Source organism: Eretmochelys imbricata, chromosome 10 (assembly GCF_965152235.1).
Source record: "Eretmochelys imbricata isolate rEreImb1 chromosome 10, rEreImb1.hap1, whole genome shotgun sequence".
Classification (NCBI taxonomy): domain Eukaryota; kingdom Metazoa; phylum Chordata; order Testudines; family Cheloniidae; genus Eretmochelys; species Eretmochelys imbricata.
Genome location: NC_135581.1, coordinates 11,563,601 through 11,579,640, shown reverse-complemented (window position 1 = coordinate 11,579,640; position 16,040 = coordinate 11,563,601). Strand labels below are relative to the sequence as shown.

General features: G+C 47.2%; 1 protein-coding gene across 1 annotated transcript; it reads right to left on the bottom strand.

The window, feature by feature from the left end:
• Window positions 1-1,325: 1,325 nt before the first annotated feature.
• LOC144270880 (galanin receptor type 1-like) lies at window positions 1,326-2,657 on the bottom strand. The gene has a single exon (XM_077827760.1). It carries the CDS (start codon window positions 2,655-2,657, stop codon window positions 1,326-1,328), a length of 1,332 nt encoding a protein of 443 aa, XP_077683886.1.
• Window positions 2,658-16,040: the final 13,383 nt, after the last annotated feature.

Genomic DNA, 16,040 nt, shown 5'->3' with positions numbered 1-16,040 from the left:
CACCGCCTGGGTCCAAAGCTGAAGACCAAGGGCTTCAGCTCTGGGTGGCAGAACTCAGGCTATAGGCCCCCTGCCTGGGACTGAAGCCCTTGGGATTTGACTCCCCCACATCCGACGCAGTGGGGCTCAGGTGGACTCAGCATCACTTCCCCCTCCTGGGGTTGTGTAGTAATTTTTATTGGCAGAAGGGGGTCATGGTGCAATGAAGTTTGAGAACCCCTACATAGCACAATGAACTCACAATTTGGGCCTGGACCTCTAGACACTACTATAATACAAATAAACAATCATGACTATTTACTTAGCAAAGACTCCTTTAGAAGTGCTAATAGCACACATTTTAACCTGCATTTCCTCTTTAGAAAAATAAAAGGAATTTGAATCTCTCCTCCCCAGAGAAATATAACAGGACTACAGATTATGGTTTGGTTCTGATTTTATTGTTATAAAACACCTTTTACTTTTATTTTCACATGCCATTGTCTTTGCTTTGTACAGGTAAAGCGGTGGGCGAGCTGACTTTCTGAGTGGAAAATGTGTTAACAGAAATCCAGTTATATCCAAACCACCAAAAGGAAAATATTCCCAATCCCAAAGAGCCCATTTTCCTACTGCATTTCTCAGAGGGGCTCTGAGACCACAGTATCTCTTCTGAATTTCCAAAGACAGAACCATAATGTTTATGTCACAGACAACTCACTTCAGTAGCATTTGTCTGTATGGCAGCTTGGTGTGTTACAGATCAGACAATGACGTCTCAAGTGGCACAGCATGTGAAATTCTCTGCTAATACTATTTATGTTCTATGGTTTCTAGAGTTTCTTTACTGTTTGCAACTCCGATTGATGTCATTTGCATCCAGGAGAGAGCTTGTTCCATTTGGACTTTATCAGCACAGGGTAAGCAACAGCAAGTGGTCAAAGTACAATGGCTAATGTATCAAACCTGCATCTCTGCAGAGATGGAGCTGCAGGAGGAGAACATCTGATTGGAAGTTTATCTATTCAGTGTGAAAGCTTTTAATGAGCAAGAGGATTGTGCATTTCTTGTGTCCAGGTGTCTCTGGTAGAGATAATTTGTCCTTTTTGGTAAGTTCATCTCAGTTAAAATAGAAGTAATCTTTTTCTTGGCATTTTTTCTCGTTATCTCTCTTTCCTTCCTCTGTCTTTATTTGGGGGCGGGGAAGGTTGGGAGAGGGCATGCTAGGTTTCTTCTCCCTCTTTAGAATATCAGATTCAGAAAAACCTACCAAATGGCCATCAGATGTGCCTGATACACCTCTTAGTAAGGATGAATGTATTAATAGGTGTTCTTCCTGAGCAGGATTATAGAGAAGTCTTTTCACTAGACATGGTGTTTAGAGACAGAGACTGGCAGGACATTAGTGGAGTTTCATAGTTGTTCTTAGGGTCAGTGTCCCCATGATACCTCTTGCTCATTGCCAGGGTGCAGCTGGACTCTTTCCCTGCAGAGTCCATGGAGTTCCTGTAAGAGAGCAACTCAGGCACAGAAGAAGGTGCAGTCCTTTCAGACAGAGAGAAGTTAAAAAGGGAAACCATCCTCTGGTGGTATTTGCTCTTCATTTCTTTGGCTGACCTGTAGAGGTTCCCAACAAAGCAATAGCATATGGGGTTGAGGCTGGAGTTGGTGAGGCCTAGCCACTGAGCAAAAGGTCTGAGCTGGAGGACCCAGGGAGATGGAGTCACATCCTGCAAAGAGTTGGGGATGTTGAAGTCAATCCAGATGTCCATCAAGTAGACTGGCAGCCAAGAGATGGCAAACAGCAGGACCAGGGCCACCACCATCTGGGCCACCTTCTTGCGGATCTTCAGCCTGGAGGCTGGCAGGGATCGGTTCAGGGAGTTGCGCTCCTTCAACTGGCTGGTGCAGCTCCACAGCCTTCGCACGGTCAGGAAACAGATGGTTATATTGAATAGCACGGGCAGGCAATAGAGGGCACAGAAGAGCAGGAAGTTGTAGGCTTGCTTGAGCCTCTCTTGAGGCCATATTTCCCTGCAGATTGGGAACACCAGGGGCAGTCCCTCCACCGCCCCAATCTCATCCCTTTTGTTCATGAATATAAGGGGCATGCAGATCCCAGAGGACAGGACCCACACCACCAGGATGGTGCTGAGGATCTTCCTCTGAGTGAAGAAGGACCTGGCATTCAGAGGGTTGTGAACACTGTAATACCTGTTCACACTAATGACCGTGAGGCTGAGCACACTGGCTGAGACGGACAAAGCCTGGACAAATGGCACAGCCCTGCACAGGAAGTCCCCGTACACCCAGGCTTTGTATATCAAGTTCCCCACCGTGATGGGCATGCAGACGCACACCACCATCAAGTCGCAGATAGCCAGGTTGATAAGGAGGCTCCTGGTGGCACTCAGGCTGGGCATCCGACTGCTACGCTTCCTGGTAAGCACTTTAATGGACATGATGTTCCCAACAAATCCCACCACAAAAGAGAGTAGGTACAGGACGGTGAGGCTGATGGTGACAGGCTCCTTTGCAAACAGGAAGAGCATTTTTTCCAGCTCCTCCCAGTCCAGCTCCTGGCTCCCATTCCACATTCTGGGCAGGGACCCGTTCTCTCCTTTTAAAAGGTCTAGCAGGCTGAGGTGGCTCTCTGGGAAAGAGAAGGAGGAATTCATTGCTGCTCCCTAGAAGCCACACAGAAGCAGCCAGGGAAACACCACCCCCAGGGGTAGACTGGTGGTCTCCTCTGGCTTTGAACTCTATGATGCTATGACCCGGAAGCTCCTTTCTCACCACTGGACCCTGAGCGGTTCTGGCATGTTCCAATGGACTCATACAAGCCTGGAAAAGAGAGTTAATGAAGAGGGGTCAGAATGTTCTACTGTAAATATTTTCCTTTCTTAATTGTTGCTCAGTCATGTGTGGAGAATTGTACATAGTCAGAAATGGATTCCCAGTGAATTTATCAGCTCCATGCATAGGGTGATGGCTTTAAATCCTTAGGAACATAGGAATTGTCAGATTGGCTCAGACCCATAGTCCATCTGGTCCATTATCCTGCTCTGACAATGGCTCGCACCAGATGCTTCAGAGGAAGGTGTAAGAACCCTGCATGCGATGGAATAACCTGCCACTAGAGAGAGGTTTTATTTCAGCCCCAGTATTCAAAGGCTGGCTGATGCCCTCCCATAGAAAGCGCTTGAGTAAATGCTGAGCAAACACCTCAGGCTCTGACCCCTGGACAGTACTGTCATTGCTTGTAGGAGTCTGGGGTTATTTCCAGACACTGCATCCCTGGTCCTCCCCCATCGCCCAGAGATAGGAGGGGGAAGAAGCCCAGAGCCATGCCTGTTAGTATCAAGCTATCCTGTCCCAGTTAGAGCCCTGGGCTGAAAGACTTTCCCCTGGCACCCCAAGTTGTATTTCCGCATGGCCCCAGGTGTGGTGCTGAGCAGACAGCTCCGCTCGCCCGTGTCCAGCAGCCCTGGCCCCGCGGGCCCTCAGAGCCAGCCCCCGATTCCGCACAGCTCAGCCCCCCGCCCCCCGTCCAGGCGGAGTGAAGGCACTCACCTTCGCAGGGAGCCGGCCGTGCGAGGGGAGCGGGGCCGGGTGGCCGCGGGGCTGGGGCCGAACGGCGCTTCAGCGGATTGACTGCCTGATGCCCGGCGCTGTGTGCAGAGCTCAGCGCGCCTGGCCGCTGAGAGCAGGGAGCGGGACCGCTGGGTCCAACTCGGGGAGCTCCCCGGGGGCGGCCCTGCGAGCCGCTCCCGCAGACTTGTTACACACCAGCCCGCTCCCCTCGGGCGCACACGCGATCAGACACACTTCACGGTGTGCACACTCGCTCCCCTCTGCGCCCAAACACACACAGCCTACACTATCTCACAGACACACACATCCTTCACTCTCACACACACCCCTACACAACACACCCCCTACACACACACTATACGGACACACACATCCTTCACTCTCACACACACCCCTACACAACACACCCTACACACACACTATACGGACACACACATCCTTCACTCTCACACACACCCCTACACAACACACCCTACACACACACTATACAGACACACACATCCTTCACTCTCACACACACCCCTACACAACACACCCCCTACACACACACTATACAGACACACATCCTTCACTCACACACACCCCTACACAACACACCCCCTACACACACACTATACGGACACACACATCCTTCACTCTCACACACACCCCTACACAACACACCCCCTACACACACACTATACAGACACACACATCCTTCACTCTCACACACACCCCTACACAACACCCCCTACACACACACTATACCGACACACACATCCTTCACTCTCACACACACCCCTACACAACACACCCTACACACACACTATACGGACACACACATCCTTCACTCTCACACACACCCCTACACAACACACCCTACACACACACTATACAGACACACACATCCTTCACTCTCACACACACCCCTACACAACACACCCCCTACACACACTATACGGACACACACATCCTTCACTCTCACACACACCCCTACACAACACCCCCTACACACACACTATACGGACACACACATCCTTCACTCTCACACACACCCCTACACAACACCCCCTACACACACACTATACGGACACACACATCCTTCACTCTCACACACACCCCTACACAACACACCCCCTACACACACACTATACGGACACACACATCCTTCACTCTGACACTACACACACACACACCTCCTACACAAACACACACACTACACAGACACAAACATCCTGAACTCTCACACATTACACACACCCCTACACACCCACACAATACGCAGACACACACAGAGAGACACACCGTACACTCTCTCTCACACACACACACACACACCCTGCACTCACACACACAGACACCCCCCTGCACACTCTCTCTCTCTCTCACACACACACACACAGACACACACACACACTACCTCCTCTACACAAACACCCCCCTATGCAGATCGCTCTACAGCCCCCCCCCCCACACGCCTCCACACCCCAGGCTCTGTGCCTGGCTCCCTATCGCCCCAGTCCCTGCGCTGGCTGCCCGGCTGGGAGCTGCTGCTTCCTCCACCCCTCAGGCGCCGAGCAGGAAAGTTTGGGGCTGTCCATGAAAAGCCCCCGGGCGCTGGCGGGAGTGGCCGGCTGCTGGCGGAGGGGCAGCGCATCCCCTTGGTGCTGAACGGACAGCTCCCTTCCCGTCCCCCGGCGAGCCAAGAGCGGAGCGGCCCAGGGCTCGCTCCGTGCCCGGGCTGCCCGGGCTCCGTGCCCGGGCGCGGGGGCCGAGTGAGCCCTGAGCCCGGCGGGGCAGCCTGTAACCTGGGCGCTGCTCTGCCTGGCGTGGCTCAGGCTGGCAGCAGCTCGGGCATGGTCCTCGCCTAGCCCCTCGCTCCAGCCAATCCGCTCCGGCGGCTCGCCCCGCCTGGCGGGGGCGGCTTTGCTGATTGTCTCATCCCGGCTGCCCCTTCGCCACCCCCGGAGCCGGTCCGGTCCGCAGCCCCGACCTCTCCCCTCCTGCTCCGCGGGCGGCTAGCCACTGCTGCCCCCTTGCTCCAGCGCCGGGTTATACTTGTCACGTCTGCTTGGGGAGCTGAGTCCCTGGGACTCCAGCCCTGGAGCCAGGGCTTGCCCGCTTGCTGCAAGCCTCTGTCTTTTGTCCCCCTCGGTGTTACTTCCCTGAGCTCTGCCCAGGAGCCACAATCTCTGCCCCAGCCAACGCTAATGTCCCCGGGAGCGGAGCTGCGAGAGAAGATTGTTTAGGGCTGGAAACGGTGCTTCGCTTCCCCAGAGCCAGAGCAGGGCAGGAAAGGGATGCTGGAAACAATTCAGTGGCTTCAAAGAGGTGACGGATGTCTCCATCAGTGTCCAAAGCTTTGCCTCTAGGACACCGGCTTCTTTTGCCCCAGTCCTACTCTTCAAATAATGGGGCTGAGTTGGGGTTAGATCCGCGCCCCAAGAGGAACGTTCTTTCCTTGCTTGCTTTACATTTAGGAAAAAACCCAGCCCCCACTTGAAGCACCTTCTCATGCTGTTTTATTAAAAGCCATTAACTCCAAGCCATCAGGGCAGGAAAGGGGAGTTTAATAAAGCCGAACTATGCTCCCTTTTAAGCTAACTGAGTTAAGCGTGGCTGGCAGTGGATCTTCGATCTGCAATAAGAGATAAAGAGGTTTAATAACTAGCTAATGGATCAGAAGCGAATGGCAGCCTGGGAGCTTCAGATATGGTTGATTATTTGGGCTCAGCTGCAACCCTACCCCCTGTGGGAGAGACTTGGGAATCTTATTGCTTAATTTTATGGTACAGGAGGGTTAATCCTATCTTTCTGGTTAATTCAGATCAATAAACAGACAGGCAAATAGGATGATGGCAATGGGCCCTCTAGAAACACTTGCCATAGATGGATGGATGAATCTTGTCCTTTGCTAACAAAACTTTGAAGAATAAGGGCCTTGTCTTACCTATTTCTGTACCTTTGCAAGTGTAGACAAGCCCTAAGAAATGGGCCTAAATCATGGAATAAAGTCACTAAAAAGAGTGAGGTCTCTATCAGGGAGTAAAGTTGGAACCGATGAGCCATTGGGCTGGGGGAAGCAATTAAAAACATAGGGGTGGGGGTTGTTAGTCTTTATTCTCTTCCTTTTGCCTCCCCAGAGGAAAAAAAGTATGAATTCTCCCTATATGCTGCACATGGGAGGAAGAGAAGGCTGGCGAGGTTGATAATCCAGTCCTGGTTTTGAGGTTCCCTTTTCACAGGTGGAAGCTGTTTGTCAATGAATTGTAAATGCCCTTGAACTCAATGGAAAAACTTCCATCTATTTTCATCTATTTATGTGAAGGGAAAGGGAAATATTTCCAGTCTGCCTGCCACGAAATGAAAGAATAATCATCAATGGAACCTCAAGTCCAGGAGGGGAAAAATGATCTGGGTATAAATCTCTTGGCATGCATTAGAACAGTGTTTGCTCTGGTCATGTGAAAATCCATTTCCTTTCAGTTTCACATACTTATATTTGTAGGACACCAGAGACAAACAGCTTCTACAGACTAACTCTGTTATTTTCCTCAAAGCGCAAGACACACACTATAATCCCCCTGCCCTCCCGGTGAAATGCACAAATACCCTTTCGGATCCCTGACATCTGCTGTTATTTCACACCTACGCCAAAAGCAAATGGCTACATCGCTAAGGCCAGATCTAGACATTTGAAATGTACATTGCCCCCCAGGCCTTGCTCACACATCACATATTCTCCCAAGGTAGACATGTCATTGTACACAACATTAACACTGCAGAGGCCAGTAGACATACAGCTCTAACAGGGTGTTAATAAAGGCCCAGGTGAAGAACAAAGAGATGTGCCGGTGCCCCTTAAGAGATGTTATACTTAAATCATAGACTATGGCTGCCTATATTCATACACTAAAAGATTCCAAAAGCCCAAACTAATGAATTTAGTTCTAGTAACCCCCACTGGCAACCTACATGGCCCACTGTCAAGAAGCCTGAAAAATCTAAAGTTTAAAATGTCAAACAACATTTTAAGATGATCAGTGGTGCAATATAATTAAGGTACTGGCAGTGAATCTAACTTTGGCATGATGCACAAGTGCCTAATCATCTCTAACTCATGGATCAGGAGGACACATTACAGTGGGGGGGAGGAATATATAATGGTGAGAGAGGAACAAGGATATTGATAAATTCAGAGTCACCAAATAACTCAAGATGTGGCATGCAGTCAGAAGGAAGTTGCTAGAGCATCGCAATGAAGAGAACACACTGAACACCAGATTCTCTCTCCTCTCACACCAGTTGGCCTTCAGTGGAGCTGTTCCTGGTTTACACTGGTATGAAGGCCAAATATACAGGAGTTCATTCTTCACCTCTGCATATTATGGGTCTGACTCTGGTCTCTCAAAGGGATGATTCAGAAGTAACCCCACTAATGCCAATGGAATTACAATTGTGCAAGATTGGCGTGAAAGGAGAATCAGGCCAATTCAGCCACTTAGGGGCTTTGCCAGCATTTCAGAAGAGCTCATAGTAGGCAGGTCCCTATATAATGTAAACATAATACAAATGCTCAAACCTGCACTGTGCCTTTTGCATCAGCTGCATAAGGGATCCTTGGGTAGGGCAAAGGCAGTATAGTTTGCTCAATGCCACCTTTTCCTGGCACCAGAGTATAGGGGTGCTCCAGGGCTGTGTGGTAGAGCAGGAAGTTGAGTGGCTGGAATGGGATTTGCTCTGGCAATCCTGGGACCCATTGTAATCAGCATAGGTTAGAGAAGCCTTGAGGCTGTTCTAGTTTATGCCAGTGGCCAAACTGACTCCTAGCTACTTCTAGACTTGGGAGTGCAATGGAGGAGTAACTTCTTCAGTTCAGCATACAGTTACAGCAAACCACTGAATTAAACTTTTCTCCTTTTCAAATATAAGGGTACTAAGTCTCATTCTCAACTGCTGAGGTTGCTGAAGCATGTTATTCTTGTGTCTCTGACCACCTTGGGAGTATCCCTGTTGTGTCATATAGTACATGTGAGTGTATGTGCATACATATGCAGAAGTTGTCTACTGCCATATTAAGTGTGTAGGCTTCTATTCAAACCAAACTTTGTTTTTGCAATTGTTTTGTTAGTTTTGTTTTGATCCGTTTAGTGGAACTCATGTGGTTGTTTGAGCTGCAGCTGTTTACTTCTACGGCCTAGGAGATCAGGTGTGTGGCAACTGCATCAGGGTACAGGGAGTCAAAATTTCAGAAGGAGCTTGGGCTTTAGCACCCTGAAAAGTGGGACAGTCCCAAAGCTCACGCAGCAGTCCAAGCTGGAATGTCTACACTGCAATTAAACAGCCCCACTGCCTGAACCCCATGAGCCCAAGTCAGCTGACACGGGCCAGCCACAGGGTGTCTAATTGCAGTGTAGACATACCCCCTGAGTTGATCTGGAAAATAGACAGGATGGTCCTTGCCTGCCTCACAGCAGTGATGTGAGGTTTAGTTAGGGCTTGTATCACAAATTTGCACCACTTTAGTTAAATTGTTGCAAACCCCTGAGTGGACTCTCTGTAAAATGTTTAAGAAATGGCTTATATTAAGTTAGCTTATGTCAGTAATGATCTGACAAAGTTTGTGGGTAAAATCCTGGCTCTTTTGAAGTCAATGACAAAATTCCCCAGGACTTCAATGCGGTCAGGATTTCACCCTGCATGGAGACAAGCCCTTATTCTGTATGGTTCTTATACCACGCTTCTCACCATAATGTCTGAGTGCCTTCCAGTGCATTCAGCAACTTGACTACACATCTGTCATGTTTTGTTTTTTTTCTCATCCACTGCCCAGAGGAGTGTCTTCTTCTGGTAGGGTTTTAGGTGTTTTTTTAAAGATACATGTTGCTTTGTATTTGTGTTTGAGAAGGCAAGGTAAAGGAAATGCACCTTGCACTGGGGCAAAAGGTAGTGATGTTTGGGGTGGGCCTTACTTCTTGGGGGAGTTCATTGCACAGGTTTGACTGGTCCCCCAGAAAGTTCTATCTCTGACACAGATGAGCTTTCTCTTAGTGTAGCAAGCTCTCTTGTGCCACAAGAGCAGAGTTGTCAACCACAGTCTTCAACCCAGGGCTTTAGATGGTCTTTTAGATACCCAGGCCATGAAGTGCTTTGAAGACAAGGACCAAGACCCCAATCTTGGTTCGAAATTCTATGGGAAACCAGTGCAGAGAGCAGAGGACAGGCATGGTATGTTCACGGTAGCCTATGTTGCTGACGAGACGCACTACGGCATTCTGTACTTGCTGGAGTTTCCTAAGTGCTGAAGGCTTCACGGCCAGGTCTGTCACATTGCTATAATCCAGCTGGAAGGTGACAAAGGTGTGAATAGCTGAGGCCAGGTCACCATCCGCCAGGATGGGATAGAGTTTCCTAGCCAGCCTGAGGTGCTAGAGAGCGTTACATGTAGGTGCTATGTGAAAGTTTAGCATCAGTGAAGAATCTAGGAGAACTCTCAAGCTGCAGACTGAACTGACTAACTGTGGATGTGTACCTTCCACCAAAGGGAACAGCACCATGCCTGCAAGCTCTTCCAAGTGCTTTCCTTTGCCCATCAGCAGCGTCTCTGTTTTGTTTGGGTTCAGCTTTAGCCAGCTGTTCTTCATCCATGAGCTGATCTCATCCAAGCACCAGGCCATCTTGGTGGCAGTGGTGTGGTTATATGTGGTGAAGGATAGGTAGAGCTATGTATCACTTGCATATTGCTGGCACTTGAGTCCTTATTGTTTGATCATTCACCTAGTGTTTGCATGTAGATGCTGAAAAGGTCTGGAGAGAGAGTTGATCCTTGTGGTCTCCAGAAGTCGGAGATCTAGTAGTGGAAGGGCAGTTTCCCATCACTAGTGGTTGTGTGCATTCCTCCAGGAAGGATTCAGCTCATTTTAGTGCATTCCCCGGACCTCTGCCATCTCTCTCAGGCATGACAGAAGAGTCTCATGGTCTACAGTACTGAATTCTGCAGAGAGATCCAGGAGGCTGAGATTGGATGTGGGCCCTCTATCCACTGACAGGAGGAGATCATCCATCAGTGTCACTAATGCAGTTTCAGTTCCATGCCCTGACCTGCCTCTAGTTCATGCTGTTATTTTCCTTTTACCCTAAGGGCAGGGCCCATGTGCTCTTTTATCTCTGTTAAATGCCATACAAATTATTATTATTATTATGGTGAGCCTAAGTCTAACCATGAGTGGGACTCCCTTTGTGCTAGGCGTTGTACAAACAGAGGAGTAGAAAGTCCCTCCCCCAAAGATCTGACAATGTAAATAGGCAAGAGAAACACAGGGTGGAGGAAGGGATAGAACACACAAGCAGCGTGAACAATGGCAGCAACAAAATAATAGAGCCCTCTCTCTCTATGTGTGTATGGACTGATATCCTGCCATAAGGAGGATGTTACAGTACTTTAGCTTTAAATGTTACCCTCCTCCAAAGTTACCCTGACAGGGTAAGTCCTTCGGAGCCTCAGTACCTTATTACTCAAAAACCCCATATTAAGTCATGGCCAAGCCATCATAAAAACAAAGAACCATCGTTCGGGGACCTACTAAACCAGGGTTTGTTGCTCCCTCTGCTGGCTAATCAAACATGATCCATTTCCAGAAATGTTCCAGCGTGATGGATGCTGCTGGTGCACAAAGATTTTTTGGCATAAGACATTGGGAGCCCGATTCTGCATTCACATCAGTGTCAATCAGGAGTAATTCCACTGAAGTTAATGGATTGACATCCGTGTAAATTTAGCATGGGGTCAGACTCGCATCTGATATATCATTTAAAGATAATACACCAAAGCAGCTAAGTATGTTTCAGATTTATTTAAAAACAAACAAATGGGAAATCAGTGTTTGATAAATGGAAAGGAACAATATTGAAAGAAGAAAAGGAGTACTTGTGGCACCTTAGAGACTAACCAATTTATTTTAGCATGAGCTTTCGTGAGCTGTAGCTCACGAAAGCTCATGCTAAAATAAATTGGTTAGTCTCTAAGGTGCCACAAGTACTCCTTTTCTTTTTGCGAATACAGACTAACACGGCTGTTACTCTGAAACCTGTCAATATTGAAAGAATTTTTTTCAGTTTTCTAAGAATAATTACAAGCATCAAAGAATGACTAATTTTAAGTTTTTGAATGTCCTTTTAAGTACTTTAAATGGACAATATGTAATTTTTGGGGTCTATGACTGTGAATTGCCTAGATGCCTGTTTTTATAAATACATGTAAGCCAAGTTTTGTAGCTGCCACTCTTGTTATCTAGAAGTCTCATGGACTGAGCTGTACAGAAATGCAATGGCTGGAATAAAAAGATAACTATATGGACAGGAATTGGTCTGATTTGGTGTTAATTGATTCAAGACCAAACAACATGTCATGTTGCCATTAGTGTGATTGCAAGAGTGATTTTCCCCCAAATAGTTTGTTGTTGGATTGAGCAGGAGGGAAAGCACATAGAAATCTGTGGAGTGATAGAGAAATCCTGGGCCAAATTCAGTCCTGTAGGACCTCTATTTAAATGAATGGAGTCATACAGGTGGCGGGAGGGGTTGACCCAATCTCATTAAAAAGTGAGCAAGTGAATATAAACAGCAGAGCTGTACTAACTCTGAAACTAGTTGTCAGTAGAAATCAATACTGTACGTATCTAACTTACAGCGCAAATACACAAACAAGAGTGTCAAGTGATCTTGAGCTCATGTTCAGCCAGAACCATCTCCCATCAAATTCATGCCATCCAAAAGATCAATATGTTTTTTTTTATAACATGATGGGCTTTTCAAAGGGGAGCAGTGAATTTCCCACCGCCATGCACTGAGGTGTCTGGGAAAGAAAGGGAAAACCAGATGAACAAACTCTCAGGCAAAGCACCAGCCTTACTGCCACTGTTTGTTTCACTCAGAATTTTTTTTGGAGGGGAGCAGATGAATTTGGTGCTCATGAAAATCAGATGTTGATATTTTTGAGATCCCCCATTCTGAGAAAATCAAGGATTTCAAACCTTATGTGCAAGTTTTCAGAGGGGCTGTGATCCTGCAGCTCCTGTTAATTTCAAGGACCCATATATTTCCCCAAAGGGTTGCATTAATCTATATGCCCCTCCTATCCCAGCAGGAATGCAACAGGCTGTACTAGCATCTTGCACCTTCTCTCTCCTCGGCTACAACTAAGGTCAGTTTAATTAAGTGAGGGTTTGTTTTTCTTTCTCTTTTTAGATGACCAGTGACACATCCACTCTTAGTAAAACACACATTCCTTCATCACCAGGGAGAAATACTTAGAACCTGCCTGAAAATGAAGCCCAGATAAATCAGACCTGGTGACCCACAGCAGTCAGGTGGTTCTGTTTCTCCTCTCAGCTGCACCAATTTCGCACTGGTGTAACACTATTAACGTCAGTGGCATTACACCTGAATAACCAGTACAACTGAGAAGAAGAGCCTAGGATGGCAAAGAGTTACTAGATTATCCAGAGACCACCAATTTCCCAATTACCAAGGCCCTACATGAATCTCAGTCTACCTAAACACTTCCAGGCTTGCAAAACTCTAACAGACCTCCTCTGTTTACACCCAGAAACATGAGCAACTGACTATTAGGTCATCACATGACAAAGCATTTTCAGTTGGATCAGCTGACTGCTAATAGGGGGCATCATATGACAAAGGCTTTAAATTTGACAGTGTGGTTTACCCTCTCCTAGCTGCAGGCTTAGAGGGAAATGGAGTGGAAACAGAAAGAGACAGGAAGGAAAGGCAGAGGGAAAAGAGCGACTGGAATAAAAATGTTATTGCTAGTAAAGGATTTCAGGGAGAATAGAGCAAGTAAAATTACAAAGGAAGGGAGTAAGTCTATCTCCCAGGGAGTATTCTGACCCTGACTCTATTTGTTTCTGCTTGGACCTGCTGGGGTTTATAGGGCTTAGGTTAGCTATAGTTGCTGGAGTAGAGCCATTTTTGTAACAATGGCTGGAGATCAAATGACATGTATTACGAACAAAACCTGATATGTTTTGTGTACAAACTCAGGAAATTGTGAGCATTCCTGCTCCGCAGCATTTAGCAGGGTAACCAAGGAAGATGCACCTGGAATCTGAGTACCCAACTTTTGGGGAGGGTGCAAATTTGAATTTGGGTCTGAATATTTCAGCTTTCTCTAATAGGCTGAACCAAACACCCCCACATTCTGAGAGGTTCAAAATCTACATTTTTCAGTTCTTGATACGAAAAGGATCCCCTGTGTAGGTTGCCTTTGCTCTATAATAATAGTGCACAATCTATATTAGTGAAGTGGTTCTCCTAGAAGCACCCCAGGTAATTTACAGAAGCTACAGCTGGTCATCCACTGCTGGGCCTCTGGGAGGCAGCAACCTCTGGGGCTTAGTGTGACAGCCAATATGTGCTAGCAACACAGCTAAAGCTTAGAGCAAAGGCCAAGGTTAGGTGCTGAAATGGCTGCGCGTTTCTGACAGTCAAGGGGCAGCTGGTGCTGTAAATCACTCAGACATCTTATTTTTGGGACAGGATGTTGTGTTGAAGAAGAGGGAAGTAAACAGGGATATGCATGGCACTTAGATCAGCACTTAGTGTGGAATCTGAAGCAAAGGAAGTTGGAGGAAGGATAACTTATAGCCCAGAGCATAGAAAGAAAAGCTGGTAGCAGTAGAAGATAATGCACCTTAGGTTAATTCACTGCTCACAAGCTTAGGCCCCTTCTCTAACTCCGGTGGTCCAGCATTACACACAGCATGTGGGACCTAGCTTGCTAAGTGGTGCAAAACAGACTTAATGGGATCTTGCGCATCGGGTTTGCAATCTTGGGTCTATCTGTTGGGCCAGTGGTTCTCAATCAGGGGTAGGCATACTGCTGGGGGTATGCAGAGGTCTTCCAGGGAAGTACATAGCTCATCTAGATATTTGCCTAGTATTACAACAGGCTACATAAAAGCACTAGTGAAGTCAGTACAAACTAAAATTTTATACAGACAATGATGTGTTTATACTGCTCTATTTACTATCCACTGAAATGTAAGTACAATATGGATATTCCAATTGATTTATTTTATAATTATATGGTAAAAATTATATGGAGAAAGTCAGCAATTTTTCAGTAATAGTGTGGCTGGGACACTTTTGCATTTTTATGTCTGATTTTGTAAGCAAGTAGTTTTTAAATGAGGTGAAACTTGGGGGTACGCAACACAAATCAGCCTCCTGAAAGGAGTACAGCAGTCTGGAAAGGTTGAGAGCCACTGTATTAGTCCACAAAGGCTGGTAGGAGATATCTGGGATTTCAGAGTAAGGCAATGAAGAACCTCAACCTGTGCGATACCTAGCCATTTGTACAAGGCTGCAGGCAGGTCGTGTATTCCTGTGGGTAGGACACTGAATCAGGTGTGAGGTTCAACTGGGTTCTATTTCAGGCTCTGCCAATGACCTGAGCTCTTCTGTGACTTTGGTCAAGTCACTTCCCCTTTCTGTGCCTTAGGTCCTCCACCTGTAACATGGGGTGATGCTGCTGCCCTCCCTTTGCAAAGCATTCTGAGGTAGAGAGATGAAAAGTGCTATATAGGAGCTAAGTATTATTATTATTTTAGGGGATTTGGGATGGAGAATTAATTCCTGATCTTAACAGGCAATCATCTTCTGCTCTGATGAAGCAAGAGATTTGATTAGCTTTATTACCTTAATTTGCTGTGCTACACGTGATGTGGTGCTGCATCCAAATAGGCTGAAGGGGGAGGGGTCTGAGCAGACCACAAGAACTGGAGTGTGTAATAAACTTGGATCCTGATAGGCTAATAAATAACATTTCCGTGGTCACTAATATTATATAATAGCATAACTGTCAGAAAACCTGAGGACTTTATCTTCCAATACCAGGTCCTTTGTATTATGTCTATTGGTTTCAGATAATCTCTCTCAAGCCTGCCTTTAATCTCCAGGACCACCAGGTAGCAAGTGTCCGAGGATGGTACCTGCCCTCACCCCTAGCCCCACAACCACGAGGCTGGAGTGTCTCGTCCAAGCTGAAATGATTCAAATGCTTCAGGCTTTGTCCTGTGTTTGTAAGAAATCCCCTTCCCCACAAACACCATCAGGAAAAGCACTTGCTCCCTTTCCAGCACAGTCTCCACTGACTCCCTGGTCCAAACGGTGGCAGACCTCATGCAGCTGGGCGGGCCTGGCTGGTAGCACTAGGAACTGTCTCACCCTAGAATAGTGAATTACTTCTCCATCCCCCTCCCCCACATTTCCTCGGAAAGAAGGCACATTTCGTCTCCAGTTTTCTCACAAAGAAACCACAAATCCTGCTGACTTAAGGGGCTTCGAGGCCTGGGCAGTAAATCAGAAACCCAGGCTGGAGTCTGCTAGATCCTGAGATGAGTTCAGAGCGGTGGTGGGTGAGAAAGATGCCCATTGCTAATCAGCTCTGCTCTTCCCAGAGCCACATTCAA

Coding starts and splice junctions, on each gene's coding strand:
- LOC144270880 (XM_077827760.1), bottom strand. CDS start 2,657: ATGAATTCCTCCTTCTCTTTCCCAGAGAGCCACCTCAGCCTGCTAGAC.